Source organism: Arachis duranensis, chromosome 5, assembly GCF_000817695.3.
Source record: "Arachis duranensis cultivar V14167 chromosome 5, aradu.V14167.gnm2.J7QH, whole genome shotgun sequence".
Lineage (NCBI taxonomy): Eukaryota > Viridiplantae > Streptophyta > Magnoliopsida > Fabales > Fabaceae > Arachis > Arachis duranensis.
The window spans coordinates 4,899,629-4,918,114 of record NC_029776.3 but is presented as its reverse complement, the minus strand read 5'-3'; the positions used below and the strand labels follow the sequence as shown (position 1 = coordinate 4,918,114).

The 18,486-nt window shown below is 31.3% G+C and overlaps 4 protein-coding genes across 8 annotated transcripts; 2 read left to right on the top strand and 2 right to left on the bottom strand.

The window, feature by feature from the left end:
• Nucleotides 1-5,447: 5,447 nt before the first annotated feature.
• Nucleotides 5,448-7,818, bottom strand: LOC107487348 (calcineurin B-like protein 1). The gene is made up of 8 exons (XM_016107962.3): nucleotides 7,575-7,818; nucleotides 6,947-7,081; nucleotides 6,651-6,733; nucleotides 6,491-6,550; nucleotides 6,297-6,405; nucleotides 6,142-6,194; nucleotides 5,808-5,888; nucleotides 5,448-5,671 (listed from the first exon to the last, which is right to left on the bottom strand). The coding sequence occupies exons 2-8, from the start codon at nucleotides 7,026-7,028 to the stop codon at nucleotides 5,492-5,494; spliced, it is 648 nt and encodes a 215-aa protein (XP_015963448.1). The 5' UTR covers nucleotides 7,029-7,081; nucleotides 7,575-7,818; the 3' UTR covers nucleotides 5,448-5,491.
• Nucleotides 7,819-11,085: 3,267 nt separating this feature from the next.
• LOC107487518 (serine/threonine-protein kinase SRK2A) lies at nucleotides 11,086-13,371 on the top strand. 5 transcript variants are annotated; one of them, XR_002375146.2, is made up of 10 exons: nucleotides 11,086-11,252; nucleotides 11,348-11,476; nucleotides 11,565-11,639; nucleotides 11,723-11,824; nucleotides 11,909-11,962; nucleotides 12,078-12,170; nucleotides 12,276-12,368; nucleotides 12,493-12,602; nucleotides 12,690-12,788; nucleotides 12,922-12,972. XR_002375146.2 is itself a non-coding variant. In XM_016108170.3 (10 exons), exons 2-10 carry the CDS (start codon nucleotides 11,354-11,356, stop codon nucleotides 13,180-13,182), a joined length of 1,005 nt encoding a protein of 334 aa, XP_015963656.1. In that variant the 5' UTR covers nucleotides 11,086-11,252; nucleotides 11,348-11,353; the 3' UTR covers nucleotides 13,183-13,371. The 5 variants fall into 5 exon arrangements, 4 of the variants coding, with proteins under 4 accessions (XP_015963656.1, XP_020997725.1, XP_020997726.1 ...); XM_016108170.3 differs by having other exon boundaries at nucleotides 12,493-12,597; nucleotides 12,922-13,371; XM_021142066.2 differs by having other exon boundaries at nucleotides 12,493-12,597; nucleotides 12,742-12,788; nucleotides 12,922-13,085.
• Nucleotides 13,372-13,775: 404 nt separating this feature from the next.
• On the top strand, nucleotides 13,776-15,992 carry LOC107487520 (uncharacterized). The gene is made up of 4 exons (XM_021142069.2): nucleotides 13,776-14,177; nucleotides 14,912-15,019; nucleotides 15,527-15,571; nucleotides 15,813-15,992. The coding sequence occupies exons 1-4, from the start codon at nucleotides 13,803-13,805 to the stop codon at nucleotides 15,975-15,977; spliced, it is 693 nt and encodes a 230-aa protein (XP_020997728.1). The 5' UTR covers nucleotides 13,776-13,802; the 3' UTR covers nucleotides 15,978-15,992.
• A 655-nt stretch (nucleotides 15,993-16,647) lies between these two features.
• LOC107487521 (protein TIFY 10b) lies at nucleotides 16,648-18,084 on the bottom strand. Its single transcript, XM_016108175.3, has 4 exons — nucleotides 17,891-18,084; nucleotides 17,396-17,775; nucleotides 17,255-17,312; nucleotides 16,648-16,958 (listed from the first exon to the last, which is right to left on the bottom strand). Exons 1-4 carry the CDS (start codon nucleotides 17,992-17,994, stop codon nucleotides 16,853-16,855), a joined length of 648 nt encoding a protein of 215 aa, XP_015963661.1. The 5' UTR covers nucleotides 17,995-18,084; the 3' UTR covers nucleotides 16,648-16,852.
• Between the last annotated feature and the right edge of the window lie 402 nt (nucleotides 18,085-18,486).

The window sequence follows — 18,486 nt, the reverse complement described above, 5'->3', positions numbered from 1 at the left end:
CATTTCTTTTTTTTTTTTTTAACTATAGCTTCTGAGTTCTCATCTGTCTTTTTTTCAGTGTTCACACAGCGTTGTATAATTTGGTCATTGCAACTTTTTTCTGTTTTATTTTTGTCTTATCCTATGGGCCATAAGTGACGGGCCTAGCCCATTAAGATAATGCCTTTCTTCGCAAAATAACTTTTCTCTTGATAATTGGGCTAGTGAAGTGGTCAATTCACCCGTATATAATTAAACAAAGTGTTAAAATTTAGATTTGATTTTATAAATGCAATAATTTATTAATTAATACAAACTTTTAAACAATTCTAAGAGGTTAACCACTAAAAACGTCTCCAAATTATTTAAACGCTGACAGAAATACATTCGAATTTTACTATCAACAAAAATGCCTTCAAATAATTTAAAAACATAACAACAATACCCAACAGTAAATATATATTTTCAAAAAATACCTTAGAAATTGAATTTTGATGCAATTTTTTGCAAGCATGACTATATTATTATACATAAAAATTGGTAATTTTTTGTTAAGTATATAATTTTTTTATAATTATTTTTGTTAATAACCAATAATATTTTTTAAAAATCATAAAATAATATATACTTACAAAAATAACTAAATTATAAGAATAATAATATCTTATTTTTCTAATTATGCTTGCAAAAAATTGCATCAAAATTCTATCTCTAATGTATTTTTTTGAGATATACATATTTAATGTTAGTTTTTTTACAAGATTATCTAACATTAAATATGTATTTCTCAAAACTATATATTAGAGATTGAATTTTGATACAATTTTTTGCAAGCATGATTAAAAAAATGAGATATTAATATCCTTAAAATTTGGTAATTTTTTGTTGAGTATATATATTTTTTGTAATTTTTTTGTTAATAACTAATAATACTTTTAAAAAATCACAAAAAAATATATACTTAGAAAAAAATTATCAAATTTTAAGAATAATAATATCTCATTTTTTAATTATTCTTGTAAAAAATCACATCAAAATTCAATCTCGAAGATATTTTTTGAAAATATATATTTTCAGTTGGGTATTGTTGTTATGTTTTTAAATTATTTAAAGGAATTTTTATCGATAGTAAAATTCGGGTGCATTTCTGTCAGCGTTTGAATAATTTGGGGGCATTTTTGGTAGTTAACCCATTCTAAAAATTTCTGATTTGACTCTTGGTTGCACTCTGCGCCAATAGGAGCGAGGGTTGAATTTTTTGATATCTGTGAGGCTGCTTTGACCATTGAAGATGTTTACCGTAATAAAGTTTGGCATTTGGAGAGGATTTACTCTTTTATTCCTAGGGACTTAAGAGAAGACATTCTTAGTTTAGTACATATTTCGACTTCTGGTCGTGATTTGGGTTGGAGTTGGGAGCACACTCTTTACTCTGCTAAACAAGGATATTTATAGTTAAGACTAAACTATCAAAAATAACCATGAAAGATTGATTGGCTGACAAAAGTAACCATAAATGATCATTACTCCTCAAATACCCACAATTGATTTGCTTCGTTGGTAAAAAATAGCCAAGTCTGATGTAGCTTTAATAGAGTGGCATACGTGGACTGTTTACTTTGACAATAACACATATTAATAGGCATACGTGTATTTAGTATCATTTAGAGTCAATTTGAACCCTAATTCTTCATTCTTTTTAGTTGGAACCCATTTTTTGCAGGGTAAAATTATCCCGAGCACAATCATCTAAGGTAACTATAAGTGAAGAACCCTAGTTCTTGAATTAATTTATTCTCATAGAATTTGAGCAATGTCAAGGAGAGAAGTAACTACAAGTGAAGAAAGCATGTTTTTTTAGGATCTTCACATTCAAAGATGAAGAAGAAGAAAATTACGCATGAAAGATGTCACTGTGGTGAGTATGTTGTCTTGTTATAATTTTTAACAGTTACTAATCCTGAAAGATGGTTCATTCGTTGCCCCTTTTCGAAGGTATAGAACATTATTTATGATAATTAGACAAGTATAGGGTTCCTCTACATCTCTGATATTTTGATTTTTTGACTTCTGTAGAGTTGAGATTACAATTATTTTGTTTGGATTGATGAAATTGATGGGGGATGGTAAAGTTTGACAAGGTGTTTGATTAGAAGACTCAATGAGCATGAATGTGGTGTTGCTAATCAAGATGTGACGATTGCTCCAACAGACCACACGGAGAGAAATGTTAACATACCCACAAAGGTTGAAAAATGTGGTGTTTGGCTATTTTTGACAAACAGAACAAATCAATTGTGGGTATCTGAGGAGTTATAATCTTCCATGGTTACTCTTGTCAGTGAATCAATCTTTTATAGTTACTTTTGGTGGTTTAGTCTATAGTTAATTCAGAATAAGTTGAATTGGGATAGGAATATCAATTGGCTTTGGCTTTGGAAGGCACGGGCCCTGAAAAGTTGAGGCTCCTAATGTGGCTTTGCCTTCATGATGTTGTACCAACTCAATATCTATGTTTTCGGCAACATCTCTCCTCCTCATCCTTATGTACACGTTGCAATCAACTTCTGGAGACAATTCTTCATTGTTTTCGGGATTGTGGAGTGGTGCGATCAGTTTGGGTTTCTCTAGGTTTTTCTGATGTGAGTTTCTTTGCCTCTCACGAGGTACATGATTGGTTCAAGCATGACCTCCTCAATGAAAGTTGTTCTAAATTTGCAGCTATAATATGGTCAATTTGGCAAGACAGAAATATTGATAATTTTCAGGGAGTTTTTGGATCTCCTAGGTTAATTACACATAAGGCTCGCAGGTAGATGGTGGATTTTGAATATACAAATCAGAATCGAGTGTGTTGCGTCCAGGGACTAAAATCTCTGTCTTGGTCTCCGCCAAAACCTGGTGCTTGAAAGTTAAATTGTGATGGGAGTGTGAACTTGGGGGATGATTGTGCTGGTTTTGGGTGAGTAATTCGCAATAGCTCCAGTCAATGGGTAATGGGATGCTCAGGAAATTTCTTTGGATCTAGTGTCATCAAGATGGAGTTGTGGAGTATATGGAAAGGTTTGACTTGGGCTTGGAAGGCGGGTCTTAAGCTTGTTGTCTGTGAGACAGATTGCACAGCAGCTTTTGAGCTAGTGACTGGTTGGCAAGTTCCACTCTGACATCTTGAAAAAGAAATGATACAACTGATATTTGAGTTGAAGTTAAGAAGGGATTGGGATATTTGTTTTGAACTTATCTCGAGAGAAGTTAATGTCGTGGCAGATCGGTTAGCAAAGATAAGATCTGGAGGTAGCGGAGCTGATGAGGTTCACTTTTGACACCAACCGCCAGAGATGGTTTGTCATCTCTTGCTGTTAAGAACTTGATTTCTTTTCTTTTTCTTTTCTGCTCTTTTGTTTTTTCTCTTGGTTGTTCACCAAAAAAAATTCTTAAACAAAATTTAGATTTGCGATAAATTAATTTAGGTCTGCAGGACTCGAGAGATATTATAAAAAAATCCTAAAAAAAAACAATGCAAATACTCTTCTTTGAAGCACCTGGGTGACTGGGCGTGACAATTCATGATTTGATCTTTTAATAACTGAGATTCGAAGTTTGAATACACTTTGGGCACAAAAACATCTTATGGTCAGATACTTTAAGTGAATAAGAATAATACACGGCCAAGAAGCCCCACCATTTGGCATAGGGGTGCACATGAGATGGGTGAAGCCGGGTTTAATGTGACCCAGACTCGGCCCGAAATATACATCGGGTCTATTTATTAGACCCAAACCCGGCCCTAGACCCGATGAAACCAATACACTTTCGGGCCACAATTATACCGGGTAAAAATCGGGCCGTTAACATTACATTACGTTGATACCTTCTTGTAAGCTAGTATGTAAAAATATCCAAATTTCCAAGACTCCAACCATTAGTTAATATGGTAAAATTCACTTAGAAAAATATAACAAGAATCAACCCTTCTTCAAAATTAAAGCATAACCACAATCAATACTAAAGCATAACCACAATCAATACTAATATTGTCTAATAATACCAAATATTTAAATCAATACAAATAACACAATCTTATGTATTAGTCTAAAGTCTTATGCATTCTAAACATAAAATATTAACTTATAGTCTTATAATGACTAAGAACACAAAATATTAAGGTTTACAATACTTAAATTCCACATAAGAATAGTCATGATCCATCACTAATAACACACAAAATATTAATTGTGTATGATGACCGGGCCACCGGGCCGACTTCGGGTGACCCGAGCTATGGCCCGAACCCGACCCAAAACAATGATCGGGTCTATTTTTGAGACCCGTACCCGACCCTAAACCCGATAAAATCACACCAAATTAGTCTCTAAAGTGTTCGGGACCGGGTCGGACCTTCGGGCCGGGCCGGGTCTATGCACCCCTAATTTGGCATTAGATGCTTGAGAAAACAAAAAAATATATTCTCTTCTTTGTGTATGGTAGAATATATTTTTTTTTCTTGCCGAAATTTTATTTAATAACCAATAAATTACTATATACATAAATTTAATTTTAATTTTTAACACTTGTTTAAATAAACAAATAAACTAGTTGGTCAATTAACTTAAATTGGTTAAGGAGTACATATTCTAATATACATTTATTTTTATTTGGGCCTAATCTAAATTTGAAGAGAAAAAGGACTCATGTTATTTTAGAATGAAAAATTTCATGTTAGTTCTAAACTAAGGAAAAACTTATTTATTTTATGTCATTTTTTCAACCCTTAACAAACTAATTAATGTTTGATTTATTCAGGAATTTTTTTAAATAAATAAATAAATATTTTAATTACAAAAATAAATAATTTAAAAAATTTTTATCGATCTTCATAACATGTCTTATCTAGTTCATATAATAAATAAAATAAATATAAGCGTATCTTATTTACAGTATAAACTATAAACGAGATAAGACATAAATTTAGGTCTCAATATCACCTTGTGCACATGTATTATGTGAGATAAAACGAACTCTACGTATCTCGTTTATACAGTAAACGAAATACATGCTAATATAAAACATTAATATCGTAAACGAGATAAGGCATATTATGAAAATTGATAAAAACTCTCTAAATTACCTATTTTCATAATTAAAATATTTATTTTATTTATTTAAAAAAATCCTCTATTCAGCAGTGTGGGATGATTTAATAATACAAAATAATGAAACTTTATTAAGATTAAATGAAATTGCACTTAATTCTTCAGTATTTTTAATTACGTTAACATTCTTTAATACTAATAAGCAGGTTCAATTTCTCTTAGACAATGAGCAATGAAAATTGAGAAATATGACTCACAAATGACAATAATATACTGGGAAAGGCTACCTATAATCAATCATTATATTAATAAACGCTTGTTATGTTAAAATCACTCTCATACTTTTAGTATGAAAAATTAAAAATAAAATGCCGCTTTAATCAACAAATTGCATAACCAAAATTGTGTGCTTTGTCTCGTCAAGCACCAACGTTGTCATCAACCTTAGAGTGAAATACGAAACTTGGGAATGTTGTTGTTATGTCACTCAGGTATGGTAATGTCATTATTTTCAGCAATGATGGATTTTTTGTAACAAAAGCCTCCCATTCATTCTCGTCTATTTTCCCATCTTGGTTTGGGTCTGCCGCCAAGAAAGTCTAATAAAAAAATATATATTATTTTTATCAAAAATTTTATAACCAAAAAAATTAGAATCTGATCATTAATTTTCAAAAGAAAATTTTATCATAAAACAAATAAATAAAATAAAATCTATACAAATTATACACTCACCTTGTTTATAATTGTTTCTATCATCTCATCCGGTAACTTCATTTCAGATTCAGTGAGAAGTGCAAGTATCATTTCCTTTACCTATCACAAATCACACAAAAATCAAATTGTTCACGATGAAGCAAAATGAAAACTGTTAAATGCTTATGATGATTATGAGAAGGTGGAAACTCAGATGTAGTCAACTTCACATGAAATTAATAATTAAGAACCTTTAGATAAAAATTTAGTCAAATCAGTCAAATCATTTAACGTCTTTTAACTATCAACTTCACGTGAAGTTGACTGCACCTAAATTTTCACCTTATGAAAAAATCGTTAGAATCTCCTTTACCTCATGGCGCTCTATAAAACCTGATTTGTCCAAATCGTAGAGTCTAAATGAAACTGCAAGAAAAAATCCCAAATCAATATTAGTGATTATTAATTAAAGCCATAACATATATCACATATCATTATATTAATATTTTAATTATATTATAAACTTACAATCTATCTTGACTTTTTGAGGTGTATGTGGGTGGAAAACATTGAGTGCTCGAACAAAATCGCCAAAGTCGATAACTCCTTTCTTCTTTACATCAAATAAATCAAAGATCTGCATACAAATTCTAATATTAATTCTAATCATAAGGCGCTTATTAAAAATGGTGCTCATATTTAATTAAATAATAAATACATACTCGACTTGCAAAGAGATTGTCTTTTTCCTTGTTATTGAAAATTGCCAATATAAATTCTTCCTGCAAAGAAAACAACACTAGATATTTATTAACCCAACAAGACCTAATAATAATTTAAAGAGGGAGAAATTAATTAATATACAATTGAAATGAAAATAACCTTGCTTATTAGTCCATCATCAATGACAGATCCACTAATACGTTTAAAAAGCTCAAACAGTGCTTCAACCTCACTAACACTAACTGAAAAAATAAATGAGAAATAAAATGTAATTTAAGTTTACATGAGCAAGCCAGAGAAATAGAACAATTTTCCATGACAAATAAATTAAGTGGTAATCTTTTTGCTTTGTGCATCTAATTAACAGAGTAGGACTCAGAGAAAATAATTAGCACCTATTATTAAATTATTAAAATAAAAATTAAGGTAAACAAAGCTATGATTGATAAACTTACAAACTGTTTGCTTCGAAAGACTCATTGGATCTTCTTCTTCCACGGCAATTTGTTTACTTACTTTGGAGCAAAAACAACCCATTTTTTGTAAATTAAAGAGGGAAAATGCGCCGAAGCAAGATGCCACAGTTTTATCTGTTACCAATGACGAATCCAGAAAATTTTAAATGCAGAAACAAAAATAAAAAAGAAAAAAATCTAAACAAATTCACCGAACTATATTAGTTAGTAACATACAACTCGTCATTCAAAAAATTGCATGCAAATTGGGAGGTAGTTTTGCCCTAATTATTCAAAATGTTTAATCATTCAGAAGATTAAAGAACACAATTTCACGTGATGCAACTGGTAGCCCCTAATTAGCGATTAAATCTGCTAATTCTAAAAAAACAAAATTGAGCGCATTTGAACTTTCGGATAACTAATAATGATGTATATAAATTATAACCTAACCTTGAAACATTCATCGTTAACCTATTATTGAATCAAGTCATGGAAAATGGGTGCAAAAACTAGAAAAATAATTCTCCTAACATATAAATCAAATTAAACCATAGCAATGCTAGTGTACAATTGCATGCATGCACATGAATGATTATTATTCAACATTGAAAAGAGAGAGACTCACAAATTGGAAATTGTTGTGGCGCAAGCACAAATTTGCGTGGAAGAATTTGTTGAAATTTTATAGAGAGAGAGGAATTAGGGCTTTGATGTTTGTTATTTTGGTTACATGAACAAGAAGTGCTAAGCTGGGAATATTCTAGTGTTGTACTATGTTTGGACACCCCAAATTTGGTTGTTCCTTTACACCGTTCCCAGTTCAGATTTGGAATGAAAACACACCTCAGAGGGTTTCCCAATTACAAGTTTACAACTACCCCCACTAGGAACAACAAAACATGCGAGGAACAAAAGGAAATATAAAAAAGTAAATAACAAATTCAAAAGCACGTGAGAATAATAAATAACAAATCCAAAAGCATGTGAGAAATATAGTCCTCATCCATTACTCAAAATGAGCTTAATTTAATTCGTTACTCAAAATGAGAATAATTCAATATTTATTGTATATATGATTAGTAATAATCTGACCTAATTCTGAGTTTATAAACGAAGACTACTATTAACTAAACCCTCATGATATTAATATTATTAGGGGTATCCGCGGATCGGATATGGTTCCGATCTACACAATTTTTATCGAATCGGATCGGGTATGATATCCGCGCTTTTTAGTGTTAGATCTGATCCGATCCGATCCGCAAATGTGCAGATCGAATCGGATATCGGATATATCCGCATAATTAAACCTTCTCTTTTTAATTATATTTTTACGTAAAAAATTTTAAGAAAAATATTTCTTTTATACTTTTAAATTTATTTATTCCTAAAATATTTTTAATCAAACTATTTATGAATAACAAAAATAAAATAATACAATATATGAATAATAATTACTAACTAAAACATACAAATAAGTAAATATAATACCAAACATATATATTTATTTATTTTTAATTATTATTGTGCGAATCCACGGATCAGATACGCGGATGTAGAGCAGATATCCGCGATCCGATCCGCAAAGAGTGCAGATCGAATCCTGTCCAATCCGATCAATTTATGAATCGGATCGTATCCATAATTTTCGGATCAGATACGAATATTTACCACAGATCTGCAGATATGATCTGATCTATGAACACCCTTAAATATTATTTATAATTTAATTGTTACATAATATATTCTTTATCTCTTAATTAACACGGATAATAAGTTCTAAATTATTTTACTATTATAATATACTTATTATACAAATTTAAATTTATCTAAGCGTATCCACTCAACTTTTTTTAAGAAGTCGAGGTATATTTCATTTTCAAACAAGAAGAATGAAACTTAATTCCTTCAAGAGTAGAGTTATACATAAAAAAAAAAACTTAAAAAAGTTACCACTTATCACATAAGAACAAGTATATATTATCGTCTAATTTTTATTATGTGTGAATTTTATTACGTTAATTTAAAAATAATTAAATAATAATTTCACCAATCTTTTACTTTAGGAAATTCTAATAAAAAATTATAAATTCAAAATATTTTTAAATATTGTCCTAAATTAATATATTTAGCCATAAAATAAGATGGCATAACATAAGTGAAAAGGATAATACTATTTGTACTTTTTTATTTTGGTGTCTATACTATTTGTACATTTAAGTTGGCAATTTTCTTTTATACACCAAAACCTAAAAATAAAAATAAATCGAGATTATAATCTAATAATTAATTATATAGTAAAGAAAAGTAAATTTTTCACTCCTAAATTTAATGTTATTAGTCTTTTTCTATATGGTTTACTAAATTATCTCTATATTTATTATTTACTTTTCATAGTGATGACCCATTATAAAAGTAATTTGAGAATAATATATATAATAAACAAGGAATTTAATTTATCTAATTTAAAAGTGACTCTTAAATTAAATATTTAAAAGAGTAAATATTATTTTTATTTTTTATCATTTGTCTAAAAGACAAAGAGATATTTCATAATTTAAAAATTTTTAATCAATTTTTAACCAATTAAGTAATTAGTTTAAGCAATTTTTATTATTGATCTAAATGATTCTGACACATCATTAAATTACTGTTTACAAAAATTGCTTATGCTAACTAAGGAAGTAATGGTCAACGAGCTATAATTTAAATGTATAATTTTTCTATATTCATCTAAAAATCATAAGTTCGAATCTTACTCTTTGATAAAATTGTGAAAGAATAAAAAAAGAAAGTGAACTTTTATTGATTGTTGATTGATTAAATTGAATTGTAAACTATGAAGGTAAAACTATATATATAGAGCATTGTTTTATGAAAGATAAAAGCAAATAAAGATAAGATAAGAACAACTAAAGATAAGATAAAGAAAATATAAGATAATAAAGACTAAAATTATAATTGAATTTATGTATTCTGTTGAGCTGAATTTGTAGGTTACGAGACTTTTTTATTGTTGTCATGGACTAAGATGAAAGTGTAGTTTAATACTCTTAATTAAAAAAAAAACTAACTAATAATTAGAGATCAATTATAAATTTTTAAATTGTAAAAAGTTATTTTATTATTCAAACATATGAATTTTCCGTTTAAAAAAGAAACTTTAGAGAAAATGATTGGAGGTAACTCAAGTAAAAATTCGTAGAGTCACCAAAAAAAAAAGTAAAAATTCGTAGAAGCGTACAAGTGTAGTTTACTCCAATTTTAATGATTGGGCATTATCAGTGGCCATTCTGATAGGTGTTGGGGACCGAATGACACGCACGTTTTATAGTTGTAACTCTCAACAAAAGAAAGCGATCCATTACCCGACATGTACTAAATTAAAATATTAATTTTTTAATAAAATATTTATAATAATAGATAAATTATATAAGTCAGTAAATTGATGTCATAATAAAAAATTGAATAATATAGAAAAACAATATTATAAAATGAACACTATAAGGACCAAATTTAGTCAATACTAAAACAAATTACTATATAAATATAATATAAATTTTATTAAAAATAAATTTTTGTTCAATTTAAAATTATTGTTTTTTATTAAATTCTAAGTATTATTATTCTTAAAATTTTTAAAACTTTATATGTTAAATATTAATTATAATATTAATAATTCAATATCAGCCTATAACTTTTGTTTTTTAAATTTGATAAAAAATTTAAAAATATTCATAAATTTTATTTCGTTTCAACTTTGTTTTAAAAATTTTTAATTTACATCAAATATAAATTATTATTAATAAAAAATAATAATATTTGTTGGTGATATAATATTGCTCTACATAAAATACATGTGAAATAATTGACAAAAATAGATAAAAACGTGTAACCCACGTTACGGTTGTTTTTCTTTTCTCTCTTTCTTTTTCTGTGGGTGTCAGTGTGATGGATGCTGTTAACTTTCTGTTGCAGCGCGTAGCGTAGAACTTAACTTAAAAGCGCGTATGCATCTTCCTAACGGAACTTTTCGGCTGCGTTGGGTTCTGTTCCCACTTCCCACTTTAGATTTTAGACAGTTACACCTTACATTACACATGTTCTCTCTCCGCGTTTCACCTTTGTTTCTTTTTCATCATTACTTACCTCCGTAAAGCCACTATTAAATAATAATAATACCACTTAACATTAATCTCCTAATACTACCACTATATACTATAGTTATTTTAAATTTTATTAGCATATTAACAAGGATTGAACTTTGAAGGACTTGAGTCTTCCATTGGTTTGTGTTACTCAGGTCAACTCTATATACGTACTTCCTTCCTCCTACTCTCTCCTTGTTTATTTTTATTTCATTTAATTCATTGTATTTTTAATGTGTTATGTGGATAGTGGGATATGGAGGAACGCTATGAGCCAATCAAGGACCTTGGTTCTGGAAATTTCGGAGTTGCTAGGTTGGCTAAAGACAAGAAAACAGGGGAGCTTGTTGCTGTTAAATACATTCAAAGGGGTAAAAAGGTAAATTAAATATTCTTCTTCAAAGATCTATCTTTTCTGTCTTTGCAGTTTGCATTATCAAATTCAAAGCAAAAGTTTCAAGTTTCAGATTGATGAGAATGTTCAAAGGGAGATAATTAACCACCGATCTCTAAGGCACCCTAACATTATCAGGTTCAAAGAGGTAATGCTTTTTTTTTTTTTCATTTGTGTCTAAATTTCATTGCATGTGCAACAATGTTGAATGTAAGATCTTTCTTCTGCAAGGTGTTTCTCACTCCAACTCATTTAGCTATTGTTCTGGAATATGCTGCTGGTGGTGAACTCTTTGGGAGGATTTGCACAGCTGGTCGATTTAGCGAAGATGAGGTTACAATTCAATTTTATTCATATCTTATATGTATTCAAATTTTGTAATGAAATTATGGTTTTCATTGATTTCTTACGTTACAGGCAAGATTTTTCTTCCAGCAACTCATATCTGGAGTTAGCTACTGTCATTCAATGGTATAAGATGAAATAGTTTATGGTTCACACTTCACATTTTGTTATTCTTACCATATTAAGCTTATTAGTTCTTATTAATTCTTGTTTCAATGTATGTTGTTACCTACTGTTGTAGCAAATTTGTCATAGAGATCTGAAACTGGAAAACACTCTCTTGGACGGTAATCCAGCACCTCGACTTAAGATTTGTGACTTCGGTTTCTCCAAGGTTAATGTCATTGAAATCTCACCAAAATTAATCTCTTACTAGTGTTGCTTCGTTATTTCTGTTGTTTGTAGCAAATTTCTACTTAACCAATGTTTAAAATCGCAGTCTGCATTGCTGCATTCGCAGCCTAAGTCAACAGTTGGAACACCAGCATATATTGCTCCAGAGGTTTTGTCTCGAAAGGAGTATGATGGAAAGGTATTCAAAGTTATTTGGAATTCGCAAAGAGTAATATTAAGAAATTAACTTTTTTTTTTTTTTAGCATCAGCCAATTTTTTTTAAATTATGTTTAGTCTTGATAACTATTTGGTAATTGTGCAGATTGCAGATGTTTGGTCATGTGGGGTGACTCTGTATGTAATGTTAGTTGGAGCATACCCATTTGAAGATCCAGAAGATCCTAGAGACTTCAGAAAGACTATTGGGGTCAGGTCTTATTCATAGCTTACAAGTTTTCCTTCCATGATGATTAACAGCATAAAGTGATTGTAAAGTTTAAAGTCTTGCTTTGTTGGCAGAGAATAATGAGCGTGCAGTATTCTATACCTGATTATGTGCGTCTTTCTTCAGAGTGTAGGCATCTTCTCACTTGCATTTTTGTTGCCAATCCAGCCAAGGCAAGTATTATATTAGTCTATAAATGTTGGATACTAATATACTATAGTTTGAGATTTTATACTCTAAATGTTTGATAGAATACTTGTATTGTATACTGATCATTAAATAAATTATATGTGATGGTTTTTAAAGAGGATTACTATTCCGGAGATAAAACAGCACACATGGTTCTTGAAGAACTTGCCTAGAGAGATAATTGAGGCTGATAGAAGAATCAATGAAGAAAGTGGGAAGGAGGAGCCACCAAGCCAAAGTGTTGAAGAAATCATGTGTATAGTCAAAGAGGCAAGGAAACCATATCCAGGATTAAAATTGGATTCTGAAGATGCTGAAGTTAAAGAGGGACTTAATGTTACTGAAGACTCTAAAAAACCTCTTTCATCCTTAACTTAATTGTTACTGTCTTTAATTTCTCTTGATTTAGGGTTGTGTTTTATAAGTCAATATAATAATTACTAATTACTATATGAATTGAATTTTGTGATGCTAAAAATGTCAATGTTGTAACAAAAAAAATTAACATATTAGAATGCTTGATTAATCGAGCTATTATTCAGCTTACGGTATTTTGCTTTGTTGAAATTTTTTTTTTCTCTAATCATTGAGCTCAAATGCTCAATTATTTAGAATATTCTGGTTTTCTCTTGGAAACTATTTTATTTTATTTTAACAAATGGGTTCTTACAACACAGTCAAAGGTTCAAGTTTAATGAGACAGAAAACGACAAAGTATGTGACTCTCTCTGTCTTCGATCTTTGAACTACTGAACCGATTGCATGAAGAAAAAATTGGCAACTTGGCATCCCAATTCCCAACCCAATCTCTCTAGATTAACTAAACTCTTTCTTGTTCTGATTATTCTATATCTCTCTTCTATTTAGACACCACTTTCAACAACTAATCATCCTCTTCTTTTTTTTCCCTCTTTTTTTGGGCGGTCAACGCCCTCTGCATTTTCCACTTCAACCAAATCCATCTCTTTCTTCTTCTTCTTCTTCTTCTTCTTCTCCAAATGGGTCGCAAGCACGACGAAAAAAGTACCATTCTTTACAACCGTTTGATCCTTCTCGTGGTCTCCTTTGCTTCCTGCGGTTTCGTCTACTTCTTCCTCTCTGCGGTCCTCACCAAAAACTCGTCCATTTCTTTGTCTGCGTCGTCGTCGTTGGCATTGGTCGGAGAAGGAGGTGGTGGAGGGTGCTGCAGAGGGATTGAGAATTTGGAGCTATGGGGTGCTGCAGTGAAGTGGGGTTCTGATTTTAAGTTCAACAGCTCCGAAGATTGCTGCAACGCTTGCAAATCAATGTGCACCGGGAATGATGGAACATGCCTCTGTGACACGTGGGTGTTCTGTGGGAACCGTGAAGCTTGTGGATCCAAGTTCGGTGAGGTAATGTTATCTTTCTCAATGCACCTTTCACTCTGTTTTGTGTCTTTTGTGTTAGTTTGACTTAGCAATGTTTTGAAGATCTGTGTATTTGTCATTTGGATGGACCTTTTTTAGGGCTGATTAGATAGATATAATATATTGTAATTAGATTCTTCTTGTGCTGGAATTTAAAATTTTCAGAGACTTATATAAATTAAATTCTATCTCCATGGATTATTCCATGCACTGCATAACATTTGGATGGTCGTTTTAATTCTTATGGTGTCAGTGTTTGAGTAATAGACTGCTATATAGTAACTTTCGAACGCACACATGGGAACATCCTAACTGTGATTCTAGATTCAACATCAAAATGAGGAGTTTCACTTTCTAGATTCAACATTGAGAGTGACTTGGTAGTTTTAACAAGAGGTCACAAAGTTAGAGAAGCAACTGATATTGTTGTGAAAGTTTGTTGATTGCTAAAATAGTTAGGTGCAAAAATAGATACATTAGTCTGCCTAATCCAAACTCGCTGCAAGATTTTGGCCCTATTATGGCTTGTATTAGCAAAGTGGTTTAAACTTATGAGACAAATTTTCAGGAAGTTGTTTTTCTTTTATGGCTTTCTGCAAATTCTTTCCGAGTGAATTTGTGAGCACCATAGTTAATTTTGATTAAGGGTTTTTATTCAGCTATTCTTGATTTTTGCTTCTGAAATTCAAATTTAAAATCTTTTAAGTTCATTATTTCAGTGTTGGTTGAAGAAGCAGAAGGACAGCTTAGCCCCTGAAAAGCAAGATGGTGGGCCTCCAGGGGAAGAAAATTATTGGATTTCTGGTCTCATCTTTGGAAAAGGAGAGGTAAGAGAAGTTGGATTTTCTTAATCAATGTTTCTTTAGTTATGAAAGTATTGTTTGTTACTTAAGGCTTAACCTAGAGAAAATTATGAAATATTTCCCTTCTTGGCCTCTGCACTTAACTTTCTCCAGAATGCAATCTTGGTTGTTTGTACCAAGCTTTGTTGCCTATTCTTAAGAATTTGGTTGGTTCTGTATTGTGATGTGTGCTACATGGTAAAATGAAAACATCAAATGTAGTTTCAAACATTATGTTACATATAAGCGGGTGATGGGATGAATCCAATTTGTACGAGTAACGTGTCAACTTTGTCATCTTTTGTGTGACCTGTGTCTTTATGATTGATTAATTGGTAATCATCTTAAGTGATAACCTGTGTTTCTAAAATTGTTATCCTCTTTGTTAGTTTGTCTTTTCAATCCTTTTATTATGCATTACACTGTTGGGATTTAAACAACTTATGAAGGATTATCTTATGTATCAACATTTTTTCTTTATCTTTCTTTCAGGGTATTATTGCAATGGAAACTGAATTTGGAACTCTTCATATGAAAGTAAGTGATCATGCTTTCAGGACCTTTAATATACCGATATGATCACATCAGTTAAACCTTATGAAAGAACATCTGAACTTAGATTACAGGGAAAATGAAGTGTATGTTGTAAGCATTAGAATGTTGTCTTTCTTTCCCATATTTTTAAAAATAATTACATGAAAGGATTGATTGACTAAACTTGCATGCTGCAATATGCCATTGTGAATGTTCAACTAAGTATATCATTTATTTGATGCAGCTTTTCCCTGACTGTGCTCCACACTCAGTTGCATACATTCTAGAGTTGCTGGCATTGCGCCACTGTGCAGGTTGCCAATTTTACCGTGCAGAGAGCCGAGGTGAATCATGGGATTCAGAAGGAAACCACATAAAAAATGTAAGCATATTTCCATCCAATGCATGATATGCAATTATCCATCCACATCAGATATATGCATTTCTGCATTGTAACATTATCATCTGCCAGTTTCGTTATCATGTAAGAAATTTATGTTCCTTTCATACACATTGTGATTTACTGATCTAAGGTTATATATTATTCCCATGTTCATTGCTTCAATGCAAGCCATAATGTTAGTAGTACTGAATGATGGGCTCAGTTGCATGGATTGGTCCTGGCCCAGAATTCTTTATTAGCTTAGCTAACCATGCAGAGTGGAAACATGAATACACTGTCTTTGGTTCTGTTCTTCCAGAAGACTTGCATGTTGCTGAGAAAATTGCTACCCTCCCTACAGCATCAGATGTTTGGAACAACATTAATGTCACCGTTTTGGAAAGACCTGTCCCCTTGTCGCTTGGTAGAATCAAGAAGAGGCATGAAGATTGAAAAAAGACAAGCCAAAGTTGCTATTGCATACAAGGATTGCAATTCTTTTTGGTTTGAAAAGCTCACACTTTTTTTTCTCCTTTCACATCCTGTGTATTAAACGTTTATGTAACTTAGTCACTTTTTTATATCAATATCAATATTATGTTATTGGATGAATTTGTGTTGTAACTCTAAGATCTTAAGTTTGATTGCATAGATGAATTTGAAGTGTAAAATAAACAATACAAAAAGGCATGAGGAGTTCAACATTAATATCCGGGAACATTTTTCATTGAGCTATTAGAAGAGGTAACAGCATTAAATGATAGTCCTTTGTTTTTGCTAATTGACCATCATAGTAAGCATGAACGATAACATCAATGAATATATATAGAGAGAGAGATATATAACTACCTAGCATAGGACTAGTAGAGAACCCTATAAATAAGTACATCAAATGGGTAATACTACACTACACTGGAGCTAGTCTCAGAATTCTCCTGTGGTGATCTAACTACCATGGAAAGCCATGACATGGGGCTGCTTGTTTGATACGGTGATCTCGCAGCAATTCTGCAAATACACAACAAAATTTAAAAAAAAAATGTCAATTTCAATCAATGGATCTTAAGAGAAAAATAAAGTCATTACATTTTTCATAAATGCCCTTTTTTTCAGCAAATTAGACAAATTTAGGTCTGAATCAGTTTAGATATAAATTGGATTCTCATATTATTTGAATTCCTTGCCACGTTACAGCACCAAATTAAAGAATTGAATTCCAAACTTGCGTTCAAAACCCTAATTAATGATTCAAATTCTCAGGTTCTATTAAGAAACAAAGAATCAGAGAAAATCATCTTTCTTACCTATCCTTTCTCTTCTCCAAGAATCGGTGTAGTGAAGCTTTCCTAGCAAGTGGTAGATCTGAACATGAAAGGAAATTCATGAATCACAAACCATGAGATGTAAAACAAGTTGAAGCAAAACCTAGAAGAAATTAAAATTACCAGAAACAACGGATCTGGAAGGTGGTTGAGGATGCTGATCCTTAACCGAATTGTTGGGAATGGTAGCAGGAATCATAAAAGGAAAAGGAGAAGTTGGAGGAGCAACACAAGAACTTGTATTCCGAACCACATCATTAGGTAGCGAAGGAAATGAACATCGCCGAGCCACTCTGTAACCGTAATTATTATTATTATTGATATTGTTTTTGTGATGGTTTGATTGCGAGATCGTTGATGATGAACCTTTGCTTGCAAGACACATCATCTCTTTCACTTTCTCCGCTTCAATATCATCGAACACTATAACTTCACCGCCATAGAAGATTGTCAACTGTGAACCTTTATTCTCGTTATTCGTCACAGGAACCTTCTTCATCACACTGTACAACATTCAATAGATTGATCCAATGAGAAAATTTGCGTAATTCTATGTAGAATTATTAGATTTATTACTAAAAAATTATACATCAAAATAATTAATTCGTATATATATACCTGGAGTTTAGAAAGGTTGGAATTTCTTCCATGGTGAGGTGAGAATTACGGTAAGAAAGTTGTTGAGAGAGTAGATTCAAAGCAGGAAGGTTCTTTGGTTTCATTCTTGAAATTCAAATACACACAAGAAAGGGGGAAACAAAAAACAAAAGAAGAGGAAGAGGTGGGTGGTGAAGGGCAATGGGCAATGAAGCTTATCTTCATTTTTTTATATGTAAAGTGTGATGGGAGAATTAAAGCACGAGTAATATGTGGGGTTTAGGGTATGTTATTTAATTATTATTAAATGTGAAGAAGGCTACTTGTGATGGAGACTGGGCCAGTGGTGTTTTTAGAACAGTGGGTGTCCACTTGTATTGTCACATCGCCATTACTTGATTCATTGGTTCAGGACTATTTGGTATTGAAAGAAAATTGAGCACGTGTTATTTGCGTTGCTTAACATGGGGGGCACAAATTGTCCTACTCTTCTGTTTTCGTTTTCAAATCTACTAACCTAAAGTTTAAAAATAAAAGAAAAAAAATAAAAAACTTAACGTTTATCACGTGCGGACATGCCTGATGCCTCCTTCTTCTACTTGACGTGTCCGCATCAC